General features: G+C 42.3%; 1 protein-coding gene across 1 annotated transcript; it reads right to left on the minus strand.

The window, feature by feature from the left end:
• Positions 1 to 800: 800 nt before the first annotated feature.
• On the minus strand, positions 801 to 2,306 carry prop1 (PROP paired-like homeobox 1; the record flags this gene model as incomplete). The annotated part of the gene is made up of 3 exons (XM_079249175.1): positions 801 to 1,166; positions 1,236 to 1,465; positions 2,213 to 2,306. The coding sequence occupies 3 exons, from the start codon at positions 2,304 to 2,306 to the stop codon at positions 801 to 803; spliced, it is 690 nt and encodes a 229-aa protein (XP_079105301.1).
• Between the last annotated feature and the right edge of the window lie 22,186 nt (positions 2,307 to 24,492).

A 24,492-nucleotide genomic window follows, 5' to 3' on the forward strand; every position in this document is an offset into this window, starting at 1 on the left:
ATATATATATGCTGCTCTGGTTCTGGAGCCGCAGCCTCCAGTGCTGCAGACATCCTCCCATCATCAGGGCCTCGGCTCATGACTGGAGAATTTGGAAGTATCTTATCATCTTAATTGTTAGGTAGTTATTTTGCTTTGTGCCAAACTGAATGCAGATTTTGACTAATAACTGTCTCTACTTTATCACTTTTCAACCAGTTTTAGCTCATTGATGATAGTTTTAAGCACTTACGTGTTCTTTTTTTTTTTCTCTCTCTCTTTTTTTTTTTTTTTACTCTTCCCGGGAATCTTTGTGCGACCTGGCCTTGAACAACTAATGAAAACTAGCCTTTTGACTAAATCTTAGTCAGTGGTTACAGAGGTGTGCTCGGGTTTGGATGACCCCAGTTCAGTTCCTGGTGCCAGTAAAGGTAAACCTCTGAGCAAGGCTCTTAACTGCTTCTCAGAAACATGAAAAGTAAATCTAGTAAATCCACTGAGCTGCAAACCTGTGGAGCAAAAATGGATGAATATGAACAAATGAAGAGAAAGACACTTATTCAATCTAAAGAGAAATTCTTTTTGAATGATCCTATAAAATACAAACTGATACAAATGAAACTAACAGAGCCGAAACATGAAACATGCTGGATTCATCTCGTCCAGGAGGATCTAAGAATAAATTGACTTTTCTGTTTTTAATTTCGTTTGCACAAACTAAAAAGCAAACCTTCATCTGCAGTCCTTACTGAAAACATGAAAACCCATCAGGATAAGACTAACTCGCTTTTCTCCTCTGCATGTCATCGTTGTGTTGGACCTTAGCTCCAGGGTGAAGCCGGCTCCAGAGGCTGCATGGAGGCCAGGGAGAACATTGGCGGGGCGAGGTTGCTCCTCAGCGGGCCGTACCAGTCGTCATGCTGCCGCTGGGAGGGCGGCTGTGGGGGGACGCTGGGGCAGGGGCACCGGCTGACTGGGCCTGGGTGGCGGGAGTATGGCCCAGAGGGAAGCATGGGGGAGAGGCGGGGGATGTGAGGCAGGGGCTGGGGGTAGAACTGTCGGGCCATGGCGTGCGGCTGGACGTGGACCCCTCCCAGCAGGCGGCCCGGCATCACACCAACTGCGAGAACTTTCTGGGAAGCCCGCTCCTGTTTGCGCTGTTTGGCTCTTCTGTTCTGAAACCAGACCTGAAAGATGCTCCGAAATCAGTCACTAGAAAACAAAGCTGAGAGAAGTTTAACCTGAATCCGTCCTACCTGTATGCGAGCCTCGTTGAGTTTAGTGATGCGAGCCAGCTCCTCCCTGTAGTAGATGTCTGGATACTGATTCTGCCCAAACGCCACCTCCAGCTGCTCCAGCTGCTTGTGGCTGAAGGTGGTGCGGTGGCGTCTCCTGGCCGGGGAGGGGTGACCTCTGCCCCGCCTTGTAAGACCCACAGCCATGGAGGTCTCACACAATGTCCCCTTCCTCATAGACTCACCTACATCTGTTTCAGATGGGAGGAAAAGACGATGGGGTTGAGGCTCTGCTTGGAAAAAAAAAAAAAAATCTTCATTTTCAGGAGACAATTCTCCAGCTCCTGTTTCTAGACTTCTTCAGAGTGTTAGAGAAAAAAAAAGCCTCCTCAACTTGTGAGAGAGCAATTCAGCGATGAGACTCTGAAAAAAGGGGGATTACACCGACTCTATGGTTCCCACTGCCATCAGGCAACCTGAGAGGCTGCAGAGCTTTAGCTGCCGAACACAAACTCGTGAGAAAGAGATACCAGAAACTGGGGGATTTAACCAAGATTATTACCACAGGCACTAACAAAGTGACCAATCGGTCAAAACCTGGACTGAGCTGACCTTGTCTGTTCCACATCCCGTTTCCTGGAAACTACACAGACCTGTGTGTCAAATGACTTTTTGTCTTTTTTTTTTTATTTGCAAATGTGGGAACTTGCAGATTTTCTTTGATCACACCCATAAAACACTTTACATCTTCATTTATTAACTGGTAATAGCTGTGTTATTACTAAACACAATGGTTATTACACAATCTGCTGACATGGAAAAGTTTAATCGGTGGATGAAATGCATGACAGAAACACACAACAATACAGTTTCTATGCATAAAGAGGTAACAAACTATGCAGTAAGCACAAATAAATAACCAACTGGTTTTGGCTCAAATACAGATTGATTGGAAGAAAACAGGATATTTTAGATTTAAAATGAGTTGTTTGACTGACCTGCGCTGGAGGTGACAGCAGCCATATCTGAGTAAACCTCTGTGTAGTCCTGAGGGCTCCTCACTGCATCCCCTGCTACCTTTACCTGGGCCATCTCTGCAGGTCTGCACCCCCGCACACATACGCAGCTTCACATAGACGTTGCACGTCCCACCCATCAGGTTTACCTTCATCCTGGTGGAAACCAATGGGATGCATTCTGCAGAAAGCACCACAAGTTTCTGTTGTTCTCACACAGCTGTGACGTAATCCTTTACTGATGGCTTTTATTGTGGCTAAATTCAAATGATCATGTTATGTGAAAGACTCTCAGTTAATGCATGTGATGTAGAGTCACCACTCTGGTGACGTGCAGCCAGACTTTATGTTTGTTTTTATAGTAGCTTTGTGCATAATTCTCCACTTTAATGTCTTACAAAGTTTATCTTTGGATATTCTGTGCTTCCTTGTTTCATTTTAAGCCCAGTATTTATTGCTGAACCCTTTCAGAGAAATGTATGTTTTTGTTTGATTAGCCATTCAACAATGACCCGTGAACCATTCAAAGTACGAGACAAGCTCTGGATAAACCAATGCTGTGTTTACATTTAACAAAGAAACTATTTAAAATTCATAAAATTGTATTCATGCACCAACAAGGTGATTACTAAGGCATTATTTGTTATAAACTTGGCATATTTTAGCCCGCTGTGCATTGTGCGCTGATGGAACAAATGAACTGAACAGGTGAAGCAGAAAAGAAGCCGTGTCACACCTAAAAGGACTATACAGCAGCTGTAAACATCTAAAATGTTCTTGTGAAATAGGAAAAATAACCTGAAGTGGATCTATAAATGTTTTACCAGAAGAAATGATCCAAAAAATAATTCTTAGAAAAGGGAAACTGGGAGAATAGACCAAATAACTGGACTGGAAATGAGATGGAATGATGAAACCTCAGAAGTGGTGTGGGGTCATCTGGACAGAGAACAGAAGAAAAAGCAAAAAGACATCTGGAGAACTTAAAGAAATAAAGTTAAGAAGGGTAGATCATCACTTCGGTACAAGACTGTATACCTCCATACGTTTAAATATGCAAATAAGTCTGCAGATTAAAGAGAAAACTTGCAGACCTGAACAAGATGTTGCACCTGGATGATTTACAGACAAAAGTTCCAACATAAGAGCTGCGAGTAAAAACGATGAGAAAGGGTCACAAAAACTTTTTCATGAAGGTAATTCAACATGAAGTGCTGTGAAATATGTTGGCTACTAAAAATGAGATGGATCGATTGGAAAAGGATTACATACAAACTGAGTGACAGGGTAGTAAGGTGTCAGGACAGGAAATGGAAAATGCAGAAAAAAGCAGGTGGTCAGAGCCAGGATTCAATGTTGGAAAAGCTGAATGTAAATAATAATTAACCAGTTTGTTGTTTGTTGATGATGTTTGCTCTTTTAGGTCCAATGAAAAGAATGAAGATGACTACATGAAACAGAACAAGTCACTGGTGATCATGGTGATACTGAGCAGGAGAGAAGCTCATTATTTCCTCTGCAGAGTCACTTTTCAGGACAGGGTGCATCTGGCTCAAGACTGGAGAGTTTTAAAACTTTTCACTTTTCTGAAGAACTAAACGAGCAACATTACTCCATGTTGCAAAGCTGATCTGTGAACTGTTACATGAGTACTTATGTTTTTTTGTTTTGTTTCTGATTCCATTTCTCCACTTGAACCAAAAGAAAACCACCTTTTTCCCTCTGAACTGCTTTTATTCTCGGTATCATAGGTTCAACCAGGTGATGGAAACGTTCCTCAGAAATTTTTCTCCATGTTGACATGAAGCATCACACAGTTGCTGCACATCCATGATGAGAATCTCCCGTTCCACCTCATCCCAACGCTGCTCTGTTGGACGGAGATCTGGTGACTGTGGAGACCGTTGGAGGACAGTGAGCTCATCGTCATGTTGAAGAAAGCAGCTGGAGATGATGTGAGCTTTGTGACATGGTGCATCATCCTGCTGGAAGTTTCCATGAGAAGATGCTACACTGTGGTAATAAAGGGGTAAAACATCATCAGCAGCAATAATCAGGTCGGTGGTGATGTTTTAAACCACGCCATGTTGGTACTTAGCAGCCTAAAGTGTGGAGGATGGATCAGTGGATCAATGCAGTCATTATAGTTCCACTAAATCCTGATTCAACCATCTTAATGTGGAGCTGGTCAGACCAGGGGATGATTCTCAAACTTCTACTGTCCAGTTCTGGTGAGTCTGTGGATCCGTTTCCTGTTCTTAGCTGACAGGAGTGGCACCCGGTGCGCTCTTCTCCTACTGTGGACCATCTGCTTCAGGGTTGGATATGTTGTGTGTAGAGATGTCACTCTGCTTAGTTGAAGTGCTTGTTAGACTTCCTGATGCCTTTCCATCATCTCTAACCAGTTTGATCTTTCTTCTCTGACATCAACAAGACATTTTGGTCCAGACAACTGCTGCTCACTGGATATTTTCTCTTTTTCAGAACATTTTCTGTAAAAAAATTGAGATGGTTGTGTGTAAAAATCACAGTTACTGAAACACTCAGACCAACAACCATGTCATGTTCAGTTTTTTAACCCTATGATGTATCATATTTGATACATACGTACGAACCTGATTGACATATTTAAAAGAAATATTTAAATATTCAGTTTTCTCCAATTACTTCAAATAATGTTTCATAAATAGAAACTGAGCTTTAAAACACAAATCAATGACTGCAGATGTAAACTAGCTAAAGCTAAAATCTGGAGTAAGACATCTTTCGTTAATGTTTTTTACACACGGTCCCTGACAAATAAACTTTATTAAAACAAAACAAAACAAAACAAAAAAAAAACATGTCATGACCAGCGTAGGTGCAACAACCGGAGGGACCAGCAGGGGGCCTCGTGGCATCAGCCTGCTGCAGACTGAACATTCATCACATTCATCAAAGGTGTTGAATTAAGTTTGGACACCTCTTCCCTTTAAATTCAATGGGAAAGTGTGTCCAAACATTTGATTGGTACTGTATGTCTGTATTTAGAAAGATGGTGTCGAGGATAAGTGTGAAGACCCCGCCGTAAAGCCCACTCCTCACACTTCTACGAACAAACAACCCTGTCAGATCATCTTCTGCCTTCGTTGAGCTGCACCTTGACTGACAGGCGCTCCGCCGGCTGGATTAACTCAGCTGAACTCTTGTGTAACCTCCCAGGACCCCAGCTGCTATCTGTGGTTCCCATGATGCTAAACTCAGACTTGGGGCCAGTGTGGAGGAATGGCCTTCTCACACTGCACTCGAAACAAAAAGCGACCCACCCGCGTCCCCACTCAGCACTGAGGCATGACAGGGCAGCATAGCAGATAGCTGCAGAGCGGCAGCTGGCTTTTTATCAGGGCTCAGCATGGGACACTAATTCATCATGCACTATATTTGCTGAACAATGCTGTTTGTGTGTGTGTGTGTGTGTGTGTGTGTGTGTGTGTGTGTGTGTGTGTGTGTGTATGAGCCTCCATGCAGCGGCATGCAGCTGATTCAAGGAGGTTAGACACCCTAGCAGGTTCAAATTTCTTATCATTGTAGGGTGTGTTTGAGTTCTAGGTAGCCTCTTCTCCTGAATGTGTAACATCAAAAGTCATTTGACCCTTGAGGTGCATGCAACTCCCAGGAAGCAGTAAATCAGAGGTTCAAGCGTGGATCTGAAATGTGTCACACTGGAACGGTAGACTGGAGCTCCCCTTCTGACCAGAGAGACTTGCCAGGAATATGCTACAGACAAAATGCAGGGATCCACTGAGGAAGCAGGCCTGTCTGATGGTCTGGTACATATTAGCTCTCTGGCTGAATCAACAAATAACCCTTGAGACTGAACAAACTTTACAGTCGATTACTTGAGAAAGTCCCTCGCCTGGTTCTACGCACCAACATCTAATTTGATTCCTTGTGACACGCAGTCTGTAGGAGCCAAGTCTTGTGTGTCCTGGAAGAGCCTCCTTTCTGCCTGTGTTGTGTGTGTGTTGGTGCGTACACGACTGCCAAGTTTTCTACACATCCCATATTCTGCTCACATGTTTCCTGTCCCAGACAACAACCCAGCCACAATCCCCCCCGAACCCTCAGCAGAAATACCCAGCCTGTGTGCTCGCTCTGTTTCTGCCTCCGCTTTGTGTCCTTGATGAATGAAATTTCTAGAAAACACGCAAAGTTTGTTTAAAAATTTATGGTCAGAGGAAAACAACTATGTGGTTGTTCCATTGTATGGGATTTTAAGATTACAAAATCAAAGTCATCGTAGGAGGAAGACCAGATTCTCAGTCATTTTTCTTTGCTCTGAGGCACAAAAAGCAGGAGAAAATCAGGCTTCTGAAGGGTGAGCTAAGCTAACAGCTAATCAGAACAAGGCCAAAATATTACATTGTTTAGCTGTAAAACCACTGAGCCAACACATTAAACTAAGAACTAGAGGATGGCTGCGTACCACTAAAACAAAAGGCTGCTTCTTGTGGAAAACTTCACTATGTTCAGTCAGAAGAAGCAAAAAGCCTTTTTTTTTTTTTTTTTTTAATGTTCAATCAGGTTTATGATCACCTGACTGGTTTAAAGCACTTTATAATGGAAAATGCGCTAAAATGACTACCAAATTTATAATACTGTTTAATGTATTTATGTTGTGTTTTTATCGTTGTTGTAAACCCAGATAGCAAAAGATGTTATTTCAACCTTGAGTTACGTTGAAAGACACTGATTTTTGGTTCATGTTGCAAATCCAAATACACTGAGCTGGTAACAGAGAAAATCAGCCAAATGGCTAAAGTCACACATACACATCGCTGTTCACTAAAGTGTACTATTCCTATTTTAATACATAAAAAAGTGAAACAATAAAAGTTAAAATTTATCAGCTAAAAACATTTTACACCTCAAAAATAGTTGCGAACACTTTGTAGAGATTTGTGCACTTTAGCAACCCAGACCGAACTGTAACCTTCCTCAGAACGGGCAGCAACACACGTTTCAGGGTTGAGAAAATGTAAGGACAACTGACAAAATACGTTATATTTTATAAAAAATATATACCATAAATATTTAGGTTTTACAGTCATTTTAAATAGTTAAAATATTCTCTTCTCACTTCATCACAGTAGCTAACTCATCTTTCAGGATGTGTTTCTGTGTTGTCAAGGTCTGTTCCAGTACAGTCTGGCTATCTAAACCATCTAATGTACATGTATACATATGTAACTTACAGTGGTCAATGTAAGATTTAGATTTTACTCACTGAGAGTGATCACATTCATCTCATGCTTTTTGTGTCTAGAGCAAAGAAAATGACTGGGATTTTTTGTGAAATGATTTAATCTGAGTCAGTTTACCGACAGCAGCCTGACAGCTGTCCGTCAGGCATATTTACTTTCAGGCAGTTTTATTTTTACTTTCATTTTTTTTTTTAAACCAAAACAAAAAATCAGAAAACTATGATCAGTTTTCAAATTTGTGTACAGAACAAAAATACATAAAAAGGACGCTAAACATAGTTTTTTCATGTGAGACAAGTCCCACTGGTTAACGACAATCCAGCTGCTCAACATCTTCAAGTACATTTTCAAACAAAACATTCCCATCCACATGAAATGTTTTTTTTCTTTCATCTAAGAAGAAAAAAATATGTTTCTGAACCTGTAGTCAGCAAAGTGTACACCTGGTGGAGATAATGTGACAGTCACACGACTTATCTAGTAAAAAAACAAAAAAAACAAAACTAAATCCAGCTGAGACACTCGTTCAGTTTTTGTTCTGTATACAAAATATAAAACAGCTCACCAGCCAACTTTTTACAATTTTGACTTATACCACATTGTTAACAAATTAAAAAGCAGTAAAACAAAGGAAAAAACAAACTGCCTCAAAGTACACAGATGCTACTCCAGGTGCTTATAAATATGACACAAAGCATTAAAAAGGTTGCTTCTGTAAAATTTAGCATGGTCGAAATAAATCAATGTTTTGATACTAGCCAAGATATCGCCTCTTCATTCCTTGTGCTAACAGAAAAGCTCCAGTCTTAACTTTATTTAAAGAAATGAATAATCATTAGTTTGTATTTAAAAATCAGGTTCTTTAGCTAATGACTTAGCATAGTTTAGCTAAAAGTTTTAATGTTACACTCTACAGTTTTTCTGTGTTGAGTGAATGTTTTAAATCTTAAACGTGACTTAGTGTACACTCCCGACAAGCAACAAATTGCTAATAGACCAAATTAAAGACAAGCCACCAAACAAAGTCAGTCATTTAAATGATAATAGCTTAAAGATGATTCATATGTTAGCAGCACAGTATCAAATAATTGCTAATGTTGCTATGTTTCTGCTTAAAGTGGAGCAAAACATGACTTCTTCATATATCCAGTTTCACAGTGTGCCCTATACACACACACACACACACACACACACATATATATGTATATATATATATATATATATATATATATATATACCAGCACTTACATTAAAAGTGTAAAAAGCCACTGAGTAAAAATTTAATCACACGTTCTATTAATGAGTACAGCATGTATGCTTCATTAGAAATTTATCGCTTAAAGGTCTTGATGTTCTGCATGCATAACATTAATGTACATTAGCATAAACCATCACTGCATAATGAAAAATCTCACGAACCTTTTAATAATTTACAGGGGGCAAGTAGCTTCCAAGCAACATTGGTTCTTTACTAGTGTTGGAGCTTTTTACCTGTTGGAGGCGGAGATGTGAACTGCAACCAGTGAATTCATTTTGAGTGTTGTGTTTACCATGGTTAAATTCCAGCAACTTTGGTCCTTCGAGCACCGGTTTGGTTCTTCATCAACTTCATTCATCAACTAAATAGGTTGGTGCTGAAGAAGTGATTGTTTTATTGGAGATAAGTATAACAATTAATAAGACTGATCCAAACAATCTTATCAATCCAAAACAAATATGCTCAAAGGCTGGCAATATAAAAATAAACCTAAAAGTGATTATTTGTATATTTTTACTCCATATATGATTAATTCTCATATAATTAAAATAATAATCATTGCCGCTTTTGAATACACTCATAGGTCAATTTATTAGGCACAACTGTTCAATTCCTTGTTAGCAGAGATATTTAAACTTGTTGAAGGTCAAGCTGAGGGTCAAAATTACGAAAAAATGGATTTAAGGGACTTTGAACGCTTTTTGGTCTGATTATTTCAGAAAATGAAAAAAAATTAAATTAAATTGAAATGAAAATTACTTTATTAATCCCCGAAGGGAAATTCAACATCGCAGTAGATAATTAACTTGAGGAGGTTTTGCTCCGGAGGCTGATGGCTGCTGGCAGGAATGATCTTCCGTATCTCTCAGTATTACAGCGGACCTGAATAAAAATCGATACAATGGGATTTTCACACACAGCCATCTCTAAAGTTTACAGAGAATAATCTGAAAAAGAGGAAATACAGAGTGGCATGCAGCTGTCTGGATCTAAATGTCTTGTTGATGTCAGAGTTCAGAGGAGAATGGTAATACTGGTTGGAGATGATAGAAAGGCTACAGGAAGTCAAATCAACACTGGTTCCAACCAAGATATGCAAAACAGCATCTCTGAACACACAACCTTGAAGCAGATGGTCTACAGCAGCAGAAGACCACATCGAGTGACACTCCTGTCAGCCAGGAACAGGAAACTGAGGCTTTGTTGAAACTATGACACCAAAGTAAAGGTAGCTCTGAAGCATGATAGAGTCCAACATGTTAGTTGAAAAGTCGACTTAAAGTGGAACTATTATGTGCATTTCAGGCTAATTTATTTTTATTTCTGAGACCAGAAGGGCTGGGATTGATCGAGTTATTGTCACAAATAGCTTTATTTACTTCAGACTGACCCTCTCCGTAGGCTGTCAGATCAGCCTGTGGGCAAAACGAGTGGATTGAGACTCTTCCGCATTAAACCCCACCTCCCGCCACTGCACTACATCGGGAGCGCGCACCGCACCTGCTTTCGCCGTCATTGTAACATCTCATAAACAGAAGGATTAGGCTAATATTAACTCAATAAAAAAAAAATAAAAATACAATGTCAACACATAGCATACAGCCCTACATGTTGGAACCTGAATCAGACCCTGAAAACGAAGTGGAAAACAGCAACCCACAGCAACGAATGCAGCAGGATGTCTCTCTTTGGTAAACTCACCAGCCATCGTTGGAAATAACTTTATCCTACGTTTTCCACCCGCCTGATGTATTTGTACATGCCCTTGTTAACCAGTAGAAGGTAACCAATCAGCGAACCTTATCCCCCGGGACGTCACAAGGATTTCCAAGCAGAAAAAACTCTCTAAAACGACGCGTTTTTCGTCGCCATGGAAACCGAACGGAGAGCGTGCTGGAACTCAAACTCAAACATGCGTTTAGGTGATAAAAAACAGTGCCGTTCACATGTCTGATGAGGATTCAACCCTGTAACACTGTAGAAAGCTCAGAAAACTCCAAATACCATAATAGGACCCCTTTAATGAAGAAGCTTCTCATCTGTTCTAATTTTCTATTTTGGATGTTGATCATATTTTAGGTTTTCACTTAGTTATTTTTTCCAGGAGCTCTTTGAATGTCAACTTAATGACTGTTTATTTGTTGAGAGTTACAAAAAGGTAAAAATAATCCCGATTTAAAAAATTTTGTAAATTACAATGTTTGTATAAGAGTTAAGACAAACGGAGGGAAGGAAGAACTGAGACTGTGTGTAAAATAACACACACACACACACACACGTTAAAAACTTGATCATCTTCATGCATCCTTTTTGGTTTGTGTGCATTACAAGAACTGTCTGTTCAATGTCTTATCGAATTCAGGACTGCCCACACTCGGCTTTCCTCTGTTGACCTGGGGCAATGTGTGTTAAATGCAGCACTGACTGGCAGCACGGAGAGAATAAAACCGGCTCCATTTCTTTTCCTGTAAGTTTATTTTCCCATCTTGCTATTATTAGAAAGCGAAGGCCAGAGGACCTGGAATCATCTGGATGCATCTATCATCCACGTTAGACAGGAGATGCAGAGATGCTCTATCAGGATACAGTAATAAACACACAGCGGCCTCAGTTTCTCATCATACAGAGACTATCACCATGTGTGTCACATTTAACTGGCCCCGTACGACTTACTGCATGGCAGTGGGTAATGCGGGAAAATGGTTGCAAATACAGCGATACAGAGTACACACATAGCAACATAATCTGATACAGTAGCCACGTGTAAAGGCTTCAAACCCGTGTAGATCCCAACACCTCACAGTGTAAGGAAAAACACAAGCCCGTCATATTATACCGGGTGCCGGGTTTCAAGCATCATGCACACACACACACACGTGCCCCTGGTGAACACTGGCCTCTGTGTGGCTATAGCCGTGTCCAGTATGGAACCATAGAGGAAATTCTTCCCTCCCAATTTCCTGGGACTGAACTGGGAGTGACCTGGTTGGCAGACACACAGCCCCAATGGAAGGAATGTAACTCAACTCCCCCCATCTCACCCTCAACCCTCCACACCCAATCTATCCATCATGCTGGCCCAGCTGTGTGAAGACAGAACAACACGAGGCATGACTGGGTGACAGCAGCATCTTTTATCCCCTCGCAATTGCTGACATTCTTCGTCACTCAGAGGAAGAATCCTGATGAAACTGGTGTGTGTTTGACATTAGATGTCTGGACACAATGAAGTCCTAGCATTGTCAAATATGTCTTTTATGCAACTAAGGAGCATAAAATATTTAGTCAGACTGAAGCTGTAAATAGTCAGACTAAATAGGAAAAAGCAGCAGGATCATAGATTATGTTACATTATCCTCTCATTCATGAGGTTTGCTTTTTCTGCCTCTTGTCCAAAATGGCATTCCTGAAATAAATGAAGTGTATCAAAATAAAAGAAAGCTGTGAGGAGTAAATTCTCCTGGAACGCAGCTCATCTCATTTAGGAACTGAGAAGGAAAGAAAAATGAACCGGAGCTGTTTTACAGATGTTTTAATAGAGGTGTTAGCAAAGTAAATATCTCAGGAAGCGAGTAGCCGATGCTAATGAGAGACTCCTCTCTCAATTGCCAGTCAAGAGATTAGAGCGACAGAAATTCACTTCAGAAGCATCACCAAGATCTGGAAAGAAATGAGGCTGAGGAGAGTCAGCACATCTCTTCGTGGAGGAGAAGACATTAGCAGAGTTATGACCACATAAAAAAAAACAAAAGATAAAAACAAAAAGAGAAAAACATCATTTATGATTTTTTCTTCTACTTCTGTACTCTACTATCAAATATTTTACTTTATGACCGCTAACTCAGAGTTTTTGACTTGCAGTGATAAGAAAAGCATTCTTGTAATCAGTCTTGCTTTCACGTGACGTCTTGTTTGTTAATTTGCTTAAACTGGAGAAATTAGCAGAAGCTCTAAAGAGGACGGTGTTGTTCCCATTTATCTGTTACATTCCCGTGGAAACGTGTTGGGATTTGATTGTGTTTCATTTGGGTGGCAGAGCTTGCTGAGTTTTTGTCCATCCTTTTGGTGTGCTACATGTTAGCATCTCTTTTTTCCTTGTGTGTGCAAAGACCTGTATATCTCACCATTATCATTAGGAGTGGTGGCCTAGTGGGTTAGAGACATGAGTTTGGACCAAGAGAACCTGGTTTTGAGTCTCTGGTGTGCCAACGGGGGAAACTATTCTCCAGTACACACAGAGATGGGTTCATGCAGAGTTCAAATTCCCAACTGGGATTAATAAAGTAACTAGAATGGCACTCGGAGAGCACAGAACTCTGCAAAGCAGCTCATTTCCACCCATAATATAAAGAATCCTTGAAGTGGATCTATTAAACACATTTAAGTCCAGAAGGCCAAGAAAAAAATCAAGCATTTTTCACAAACCCTTTCATTCATTTTGATCCTTTCAAATCAGCCTCTGTCAGAAACAAGCGAACAGAGAAAGCTCCGCCCCACGTTCTGCCTGCGGGCTGCGTCTGATTGGTCAACTGCTATGAATAATTATACTGAGCAGTGAAGGTGGGCGTGGCTTTCTTCTCAGGACATGCACAACCTAGAGAAGATGACCAGTCACTGAGTCCCTCCACCGGGACGTCACAAAAATTTTGAAGTAGAAAAAAAAATCTGCCTAAAACCAGTCATTTCCGTTGCCATGGAAACTGAATGTAGAGCGGGCTGGAAAACTCAAACATACGTTCAGGTGATTAAAAAACAATGAGATCCCTTCCAAATTCAGATCCCTCCCAAAAATCACAGGAATCTAAATTAGACCAAGACCCATTCTCAGAAAAAGTCAAAAATCTGTCCAGCAGTTTTTCCATGAGTTTGCTAACAGATCGATAAATACGGACAGAGTTAAACATCATCCTCCCCTCATACTGCACCATATATACGAGGCTTAGTCCAGAAAACATTACATTTGACTTTAAAATATGAAATGAAGCACTGGGAGAAGAAATGGTAAAGATAAACTGGGGAATATCTAAAACTGATCAGCGATATTTGATTTGTTGGCTAGCTGGGCTCCCATCTCTCTTAATCAACATCATGTTGGACATGAATGTCCATCATGTCCACCATGATGGACATTCATGTTGTATATCCATCAATATGAATAATTTCCTTATAAATCAGATAATCTGGGGAAAGTGCTTTCAAAATAGAAAATAAATCAACTTTAGATATACAGAAGTTACAGATTGGACTTTAACTTCATTTATTAAATACAAAAAAAAATGAAAGCATTAAAAATTTGGGATATATTTAGATAATTTTTAGACCCTTTTCTGGTGTTACTGGAGAATTTTTAAGACTGATGTGAAAAAAACGTGTAGTTTGCTCTTCTCAATGAGCAGCATTTGCTGCTGCAGGCCCCTCTTCTGCCCAAAGCCCACAGAAGAGACTTTATCTTGGGAAGCACCAGTCTTCACAGCTCACAGCATCAGTCCCAGTTCCCAGTATTCGTCCCAGTTCCCAGCATCAATCTCAGCTTATAAAAATGTTCCTTTTTGGATCAACTGTTGTTGTGCGAATAAAATGTGATTAATTGAGATGAATTATTTTAAAGCTTCTAGTTAAAATAGAATAATTTTTTAATTAAGTGCTGCGTGCATGCAGGTCACTTCAGGGTCTGGTCCATTTCCACCGGAATGGCACGAATATGTTAATATGATTAACAAAATTTTCAGAGAACTGACAAGGAAAAGGATCCCTTATAAAAGGGATCCTACACAGAATCATCTTGTTTCATCATTTTGCACAGGCAGCCCTGATGTGATTGGACATTTTTAAAAAAAAGTCTCCTGTCTAATTTCTCTCGTTTTTTTCTTAGCAGCTGGTGGAGATCAAGACAGAGCAAAAAGAAAAGTGAACAATGAACTTCAGTGGCTAAAGACGACAAGTATTATGCATTTTTTGCTGACTTACTCATGACACCATGTCAAATTTAAAATATGTGGTGAAATAAAATGTTTAACCAGCTTATTATGATGAATTAAACTGAATTTTAAGTTAAACGTCTCTACAGAGGTAAATAGAGGTGTGCAACATCTGTCACCATTTTCATTCATCTCACATGAAAACATCGTAGCAGAAACCTCATGAAGCTCAGAAAATTGACTTATTAGATTCCAGCGTTAATACAACAAGCAGCCTTTTAACTTTGGATCCACTCAGAGACGTCATTTACTCTTTTTTTTACTTGTTTCTTCTTAGTATCTTATTGAAGCAAATGGTGCTTATACCTTATTGTAGTCTAAAAGCTCGAATAAATCTGGGGTGTGATCTGGTCGCTACAAAAGGTGAAGAGGAAACCATTGTGCCCACTATGACTCAGCAGACAGTCCAGCCCTCTCAGTGCTCATGTGCGTGCACCAGAACTCCGTGTTCTTCTCTAATGATATTTGACTAATCTAGATTGTCATATTATCCTGCATCCTGGGAATCATCTTTCCCAGCTAAAGATATAAAGCCAGGAAAGACAGGTCTGAACTGGACAGGTTGTCCTGCAGTGACATTCTGCCCCCCCCCCCCGACGGCCTTTTATTGGCTCCATGGGCCCCCTGTGGTCCTCAAAGGCACTCCTCGAACTAGAGCATGATACTCTGCCCCTGGCTCTGCCACCCCTCCTGCTCTCATATCCACGGTTACAGAGGAGGAAATGGCCTGGAGGAGGTAGAGCGGCATGGTATAATTATCATCTTTCTACATCTCTCTTTGCACTTGGCTCACAACACTTCTCATGGTATATCTATGACTATACTTTGTAACCTCAGCAGAGTTAACCGAAGAAAGAACTTACTACAGCAAATGCTGCATCTGTCTGTATATCATGTATAGACTGGAGACCCCTAAGTCCCAGTGGGAAACTCCCCCCAAGGTGGTGGAGAGTGAGAGGCCTAAGATCCTCTGGGACTTCCAGATCCAGACCAACAAAAAGGTGATGGTCAGCCAGCCGGACATAGTGATCATAGATAAGCAGCAGAGGGAAGCCGTAGTGATCGATGTATCCACCCCAAATGATGGAAATATCAGGAAAAAGGAGCATGAGAAACTGGAGAAGTACCAAGGCCTTTAGGAAGAACTGGAGAAGGCCTGGAAGGTGAAAGCATCAGTAATGATTGGAGCATTGGGGGCCGTGTCCCCCACACTGGAGAAGTGGCTCCAACAGATACTTGGTGAGACATCAGACATCTCTGTCCAGAAAAGCGCAGTCCTAGGCCCAGCTAAGATACTGCGTAGGACCCTCAAGCTCCCAGGACTCTGGTAGAGAACCCGAGTTTAGTTTCTGTGTTGGCCCTGTGATGGACTGGTGACCTGTCCAGGATGTACCCTGCCTCTCGTGTTCTACTTGCTGTGACATTGAATTGGACTAAGTAGTATAGAAATAAATAAATAAATAATCTTCTGCAATGCACAAACTTGATCTGTGCATTGGATGGGCAAATACAAACACACAGGTTCTGAACTGATCCCATATAAATGCAAGCAACAACTTAAAAACCTGCAATTTCAGCCTAATCGCAGCCATTTTACTTGTCATGGTCCGTATAGAGTCAGGCTTGTATTGCATCCTTAAATACACCATTTAAACTATATGTTTCCACTATTGTGCCTGCAATTAAGGTTTCTTAAGAAGCTAAAAAAGACACCCCCCCCAAACATTTTACCTGGGGAGTATGTCTCTACGGTTTTGCACTCATGCACTCAAACACACTTTATTATTCCACATGCTCATGATTATTTCTATTTTTGCTTGCACCACCATGTTTACAATTTTTATTTCCTCTTGTGCAACAACACGCCTTTCATAGAGGTGTGTCAGCGTCTTGTAACCATGGCAACTGTAACAGGTCTAAAAGTGCTGCCTTTACTGTCTCCCTTGCCATGCCTGTGTTGTTATTTCACAGCCAGCAGCACTAAGCTATGCTTTGACCCCCGGCACGCAACCGTAGCCTCGTCGAGCAGGTGTCTGCTCTTCATGCACTGTGACGCTGTGGACACTCATCCTCACTGAGATGTGAATACCTCCCAGCTTAACACACATGAAGGCTATATTTTGCTTGACAAACTCATATGTGCACTCTCATTTGAGAGCAGCACTTTGCGTGCACACTGCATGACCTCTAGTCGAGTATAGGATTTCTACTGCTATTATAGTGCATATTGTAGTCTTGTCTGCAAGCTATTCTTAGCAGTGCTATGAGCAAAAACATGAGAAGGAATGCGGGAAGGTTTCTAAATGGCTGCAAATCAAATACATGCCACTTTTTTTCTACAAATCCCCATATTAGAGACAGATACATTTTTGTGCTGATGTGGTCAGTTTTCATTTGTTTTGTCAAATACAGTAAAGATTTGCAGCTACTTATTACTCACTACTTCCAACAAAAGCAGCTTCAACTTCCAGTCATTTTTTAAAGATCTCTGAGGGTGGCCTGTGGTATCTGTCAGCAGGAAATTAGCAGCAACGTATAACCTTTATGTTGCCAGAAAATCTTGTTGTTTTACTCTGACTTCTCTCATTTTAGACCTGGTTGGTACTCAGCAGCGGTCAGTCACATGACTTCAACATTCAGCCCATCAAAAAGTGACTAAAGTCTCTTATGGCTGCCCATTTCTCCCACATCTAGACTTGTCTGGTCATCACAGTTAGAGGCACACTGGGGAGCAATAAATCGCTCCTGGTATTTTGGCCCAGATTGGCCCACATATGTGCACACATACCATATATCATTGCTCTTCCTTAAATGTATATATAGACCTTGCAATATCCCAAAAGCCCTAACACCATGCAGTAAGTCAGCAGGAATCATCGAGTTGACACATTAAATACTTCCAAAAAGTATCACTTATTGGTGAGATTAAGAAAAAGCTTTTTTATTCAAATGAATTACTGCACTGACCAGAGGTCTCAGCGATCGGGCCAACCAGCTGGGCTGCAAATCTGCAGTCTAATGAACCAGTCAAATCAATTATTAAAAAATGTAGGTGAGAGGCGCTGGCTTGGTGCCTGTGCATTGGGGTTTACCCCGGTAGATGAAAGGGTAGTTTGCTTCTGCCTTAGGGTGGGGGGACCGGTGGGTGCTGACTGTTGTCTGTACTTATGCACAGAATAAAAGTTCAGAGTACCCACCCTTTCTGGAGTCCTTAGATGGAGTGTTGGAAGATGCTCCTTCTGGGGACTCCCTTGTTCTGCAGGGGGACTTCAATGCTAACGTGGGCAATGACAGTGAGACCTGGAGGGGAGTGATTGGGAGGCAACAGTGACTATCACTGCCCTACGACAACGTTCTCAAGCTTTATTTATTAAATAAAGCCATGCCACAGAAGGAAAGCTCGCCTTTACCCCCTCTCTTTTCCACTGCATTCCACTCCCGACAAGTGGCAAACGTGGCAGGAGCATCAGGAGTGTTTCGGGCATTGGACACAAAAGTGACAGTTTAGTGACCAGTGTCGAGCGTTTAGCGTTTTGAGCATCAAAAATGCTCAAAATGCGTTTGGTCTGAACAGCTGTCTGAGCGAGCTTGAACTTCCACCTTCAGCAGAGCTTCAACCATGTCCCGAGTGAGGTGGGGGACATTGAGTCTGAATGGGCTGTGTTCCGTGCCTCCATTGTTGAGGTGGCCAGCCGGAGCTGTGGCCGTAAAGTCATTGGTGCCTGTCGTGGCGGTAATCCCAGAACTCGTTGGTGGACACCAGGAGTGAGAGATGCCGTCAAGCTGAAGAAGAAGTCCTATCAGCCTTCCTTGGCCTGTTGGACTCTGGAGACAGCTAATAGGTACAGACAGGCTAAGCGGCATGCAGCTTCGGCTGTCGCCAAGGCAAAAACTAGAGCGTGGGAGGAATTCGGCGAGGCCATAGAGAATGACTTCCGGATGGCTTCAAGGCGATTCTGGTCCAACATTGGGTGACTCAGGAGGAGGAAGCAGTGCTCCATCAATACTGTGTACAGTGGAGATGGGGAGCTGCTGACCTCAACTCGAGACGTTATGTATTGGTGGAAGGAATGCTTCAAAGACCTCCACAATCCTACCAACACGTCTTCCGGTGAGGAAGCAGACTTGGGGGACTAAGGGGTGGACTCTCCTATATCCAGGGCTGAAGTCGCTGAGGTGGTTAAAAAGCTCCTTGGTGGCAAGGCACCGGGGATGGATGAGATTCACCAGGAATTCCTTAAGGCTCTGGATACTGTGGGGCTGTCCTGGATGACACGCCTCTGCAGCATTGTGTGGACATCAAGGACAGTGCCTCTGGAGTGGCAGACTGGGGTGGTGGTCCCCCTTTTAAGAAGGGGGACTGGAAGGTGTGTTCCAATTACAGGGGAATCACACTCCTCAGCCTCCCCGGTAAGGTCTATTCAGGGGTCCTGGAGAGGAGGGTCGAATCTCGGATTGAGGAGGAGCAGTGTGGTTTTCATCTTGGTCGCGGAACAGTGGACCAGCTCTATACCCTCTTTGGGGTCCTGGAGGAGGCATGGGAGTTTGCCCAACCAGTCTACATGTACTTTGTGGACCAGGAGAAGGCATTTGACCATGTCCTCCGGGACTCCTGTGGGGGGAACTCCGGGAGTATGGGTTAGCGGACCCCCTTGTACGAGCTGTCCGGTCCCTGTATGACAGGTGTCGGAGCTTGGTCCGCATTGCCAGCAGTAAGTCAGATTTGTTCCCAGTGAGGGCTGGACTCCACCAAGGCTGCCTTTATCATCAATTCTGTTAATAACTTTTATGGACAGAATTTCTAGGCACAGCCGAGTTGTTCAAGGGATCTGGTTCGGTGGCCTCAGGATTGGGTCTCTGCTGTTTATGGATGACGTTGTCCTGTTGGCTTCATCTGGTCGTGATCCCCAGCTCTCACTTGAGCAATTTGCAGCCGAGTGTGAAGCGGCAGGATGGGAATCAGCACCTCCAAATCTGAGACCATGGTCCTCAGTTGGAATAGGGTGGCTTGCCCTCTCAGGGTCGGGAGTGAGGTCCTGCCTCAAGTGGAGGAGTTTGAATATCTCTGGAGCTTGTTCATGAGTGAGGGAAGGATGAAGCATGAGATCGACAGACGGATTGGTGCGACGTCTGCAGTAGTGCAACTTTACCAGTCGATCAGTGTTCCCACCCTCACCTATGGTCATGAGCTGTGGGTTGTGATCGAAAGAACAAGATCTCGTATACAGGCGGCTGAAATGAGTTTCCTCCTCAGGGTGGCTGAGCTCTCCATTAGATATAGGGTGAGGAGCTCGGTCATCTGGGAGGGGCTCAGAGTAGAGCCGCTGCTCCTCCGCATCGAGAGGAGCCAGTTGAGGTGTCTCGGGTATCTGGTCAGGATGCCTCCTGGACACCTTCTTGGTGAGGTGTTCCAGGCACATCCCTCCAGGAGGGACACCGGGGGAGACCCAGGACACGCTGGAGGGATTATATCTCTAGGCTGGCCTGGGAATGCCTTGGGATTCCCCCCTGCAGAGTTGGCAAATGTGGCTGGGGAGAGGAAAGTCTGGGGTAGCAGCCTAAGCAGGGAAGCCCAGACTCCCCTGCTTAGGTTGCTAGCCCTGCGACCTGACCCCGGAAGCGGTAGAAGATGGATGGAGGGATGGATGGTTGGATGGGTGGGTGGATGGAATTATGGATGGATGGATGGATGGATGGATGGATGGATGGATGGATGGATGGATGGACGGACAGTGACAGTGAGTGTCCAGCTGTCATGCTGTAAAGGTTAGGATCAGATGTGGTGTGCTATTGAGGCCATAAATGTCAGCTAGTTGTAACGTTGGGGTTCTGGATTGGCAGAAGGTGAAGGAAAGTCAGGCCTCTGCACAGATTTTTTCAATTTCATGGATCTTTACTGAATTTTTGTCGTTGTTTAAGATCCTGTGATATACTGGTGATCTGTCCAGGGTGTAGCCTGTCTCTTGCCTGCTAACTACTGGGATGGGTTCCAGCTTCCCTGTGACACTGAATTGGACTAAGGTGTATAGAAAATGGTTGGATCTTTGTTTAAGAAATTCACTGGAAAATTTTGTGAATGGAACCATGCCATTTTTTACTGCATACAGTGGTCAAAGAGCTGTAGACTGGACTGTGGGACTGGAGCACTGCAGCTAGACTCTTTCCCTTAGCTGACGACTGGCTTATTCTGAGAGCAAAGCTCTTTGTAGACTGCTGACCAAATTGTCTTTGACTGTAGAAATGCAGAACCATTTTACTGTGTCCTAACTGTCCTCAGAAACAACAGCTTATTTCTTTCTATGAAGGTTTCTCACATGTCTTCTTTGTTTATGCCTCAATGGAGACCTGCCAATATTGTTTCAGGAGCTAATTTTGTCACCTACAGGCTGGTAATTGCCACAAATATGCAACAGAAATCAAAATTTTTTGTGCAATATTTGTAAGTCTTCTTTGTTTTTGTTGGTCCATAACATTGGACATTTTCACAGCAATTCTGATTTGACAAATCTGTTTAGAGTTATCTAAATTCTTCCCTTACAACTTGGGAGACCAGAACATAGTTTGTATGTGCTAATTCTGTGGTTTCAAGCCTATTTTCCCTGAAAGTCCCTTTAATGCAATTACCAAAAAGGCTGTAAAGTTGCCTTTGTTACACTATGAGGAGGGGGTCCAAAGTAAACCTTCTTCCCTACTTCAGAGTCTGCACTTACTTTATTCTTGTAAAAACAAACTGCTTGTATGTCAAAACGTTTCTCAAAACTGTACTAAAGAAAAAGTACAAATGATAAACATAATCTTAGGCTTCTCAAAAACATATGTGGCCTTGTGTCATCTGCCTCCTGCTTCATTGCTGCAGGCAGCAGCCGTGCTTCCCAGACATGTAGGAGACAGTTTGTCTGCGACCCAGCAGAGTTGAGCATCCAGCGCCACCCTGCATGGGCTCCCTGACCATCCTATGTAAAAGTTCTTCAATCCACCACTTCCTTGATTAAAACAAGATTAGGTAGTTATCAGTAGTTAAATTGACTTTTTTTTTTAAAAAAAAAATAGGAACAAACAATCTGCACTGTGGTGGTTCTCAGACATGTTTCACTGATGATATGAAGGAAAAATCAGGGTTACCAGGACAGGCAGGAACTACTCCACTGTAGTTCCTGCCTGGACTAATCCAACGTACACAGACAAAAACTGATGCACAAGATGTGGTCTAATAAGTAGTTAAAAAAGAACTATTTCTAACCATTTCATTCATTCTCCAAACCGCTTAGTCCGATTAGCCTTGCGGGCTAGCTGGAGCCCATCCTAGCAGTCTTTAGGCGAAGGGCAGGGTACACTCTGGACAGGTCACCAGTCCATCGTGGGGCCACACAGAGACAAACAACCACTCACTCTCACACCTATGGGCAATTTAGAGTAACCAATCAACTTAACATGCATGTCTTTGGACGGTGGGAGGAAGCTGGAGTACCTGGAGGAAACCCATGCATACACAGGGAGAACATGCAAACTCCACACAGAAAGGCCACTGTCCAAACTTCACCCCAGAGGATTGAACCAGCGACCTTCTTGCTGTGAGGCCACAGTGCTAACCACCATGCCACTGCATATACTTGTTACAATATTTTTAAAATATGCCCCCATTTATTCAACCTTGGTTTCCAAAACATCAGCATGTTGTGGAGATACAAGATACATGCTTTTAGACACAGTTACCAAGTAAACGGACTCCACACACTCACACACAATGGTTTTATTTATGGCCTTTTCATCAGCTTTTTACATCACAAACACCAATACCCTACTGCACTGCATCTCCGACCTTCAAGTTCACCCTGCGCTGATTTCATTAAGCAAAGGACAGAAGCAACATGTGCTTTTATAAATCCAGCACACTGATTTAAAAAATGGGGCTTCCCCAAGGCTATGCTCTTATCTTTGAATACACCAATGGCATTGCCTGCAGCAGAGAAGGAGCAATACTTTTTAAACATACTGAGGACACATTGCTGGCACCTCATTCTGACTGATTCCCAAACCTTCTCTGAAAGCTCATTAAAGTTTCACATCTCAAAGACCAAAGAGTTGTGCAGTGGGTCCAGAAAAGTAAACCCAGAACACATGTCCCACTTATCCCCAGTCCACTGGTGAAACAAGTGCAGAGTTTTAAGTATCTCAGTACAAAGTCCGACTCCTGACAGTCTCCTTACAGCAGGCTGACTCTGTGTACAAAAATGCCCAACAACATCTCCATCTGCTCAGGAAACAGAGAACTTTTAACATCAGCAAAGACATTTTAATCCCCGTTTATAGATCGTTGTTTGAATTCAGTCTACTTAACATCTCATCCTGGTTGAACCCTTCTCATCACTACTACCAAAACAAAACTCAACCTCCATAATAAACAAGGCCAATAACATAACCACCCTCTTCATCACTTCTTCAAGCCGTTAGACAAATGATACAGAACCTCACAGGCCCAGAAAATATCTACAAGAAAGCCTTCCTTTGTTTTGTAATATCTGCTTTAAATAGCACAAAATGGACTGCACTGTTCTCAGGTTGAGGATCCTTGATTTACATTAATGTTTGACACTCTGTGATGCCCAAAGCTGCTTTTAGCCTCATCTCCAGAAGACACTTAATGAGAACAACTTCCCTGAGTTTGTTAGGTTTTTCTTGGTGCCAGTGGCAGTCACACCCAAACAGCTGGGAGGAGGACAGAAGCACACAGCTGGTCTTTAGAGAAAGTGGGAATGAAAGTAAAGTGTTAACACAGCTTCACAGTTAACACCAGCAGACCGAGAGAAGGCCTGGAAAACTCTCCGCAGATGTCTGAAATGAACTCCTAATGCAACCGAGCTGCACTTAACAGCAAATTTAGGGGCGCATTAAGAGTCATTCAGAACAGTATAAAAAGCTTCAGTGTATGTTCGTGGTGTGTGTGTGTGTGTGTGTGTGTGTGTGTGTGTATGAACAGGAACAATGTTGCCATTTATGGCGGTGAATACCACAGCCTCTAACAAGGGCCCTTAACATATTAACCATGTGACTGTTAACATGTAACCGTGTGATAAACCATTGCGTGCTAAACTCAACTTCTCAACCAGAGATGACGTATGACTCAGGCAGATTTTATTATCCCATGTTCAATTGGTTCATAAAAATCCATCAAGGAAACATGTAATGCAATGTGGAGCGCAAACAGGGATTGAGTGTGTGCAAATGAGTGGAAACAGCTCTGACCTGTGACCTATAGAGAAGGAGCCGGGTCACCTTTAGCCCCTTTGAGGCTGTGATGTCACCCTAAGTACAGAACAGGCAGTGCTGGAATAGAAGACCTGAAAAAAGAAGGAAGAAACAGAGTCCAACAGAATAATTATATGAGAGAGGGAGTGAATCAGGAAATAGCTTTTGGTTTGGGAAACTGAAGCGTTTGAGGGAGCGCTGCCATGTGCTAAATGAAAACAGCATTTGAGGGGAAAAAAAGGGAGTGAAGGAAAAAGGATAAGAAGCCTTAATGCTAAATGCATACATATATATATATATATATATATATATATATATATATATATATATATATATATATATATATATATATATATATATATATATATATATATATATATATATGTATATATATAAATATATATTCTGTTGCCCTATATATATAGGGCAGAGTTTCTTACCAGAGAAAATATCTCTCCTCTGACCTCCTCCCTACCTAGCTACCTCATCAACTGGCAGGCTTTGGTCTCTTTTCTTCTCTCCTCACACGTTTAATGG

Source organism: Telmatherina bonti (genome assembly GCF_933228915.1).
Source record: "Telmatherina bonti genome assembly, chromosome: 11".
Classification (NCBI taxonomy): domain Eukaryota; kingdom Metazoa; phylum Chordata; class Actinopteri; order Atheriniformes; family Telmatherinidae; genus Telmatherina; species Telmatherina bonti.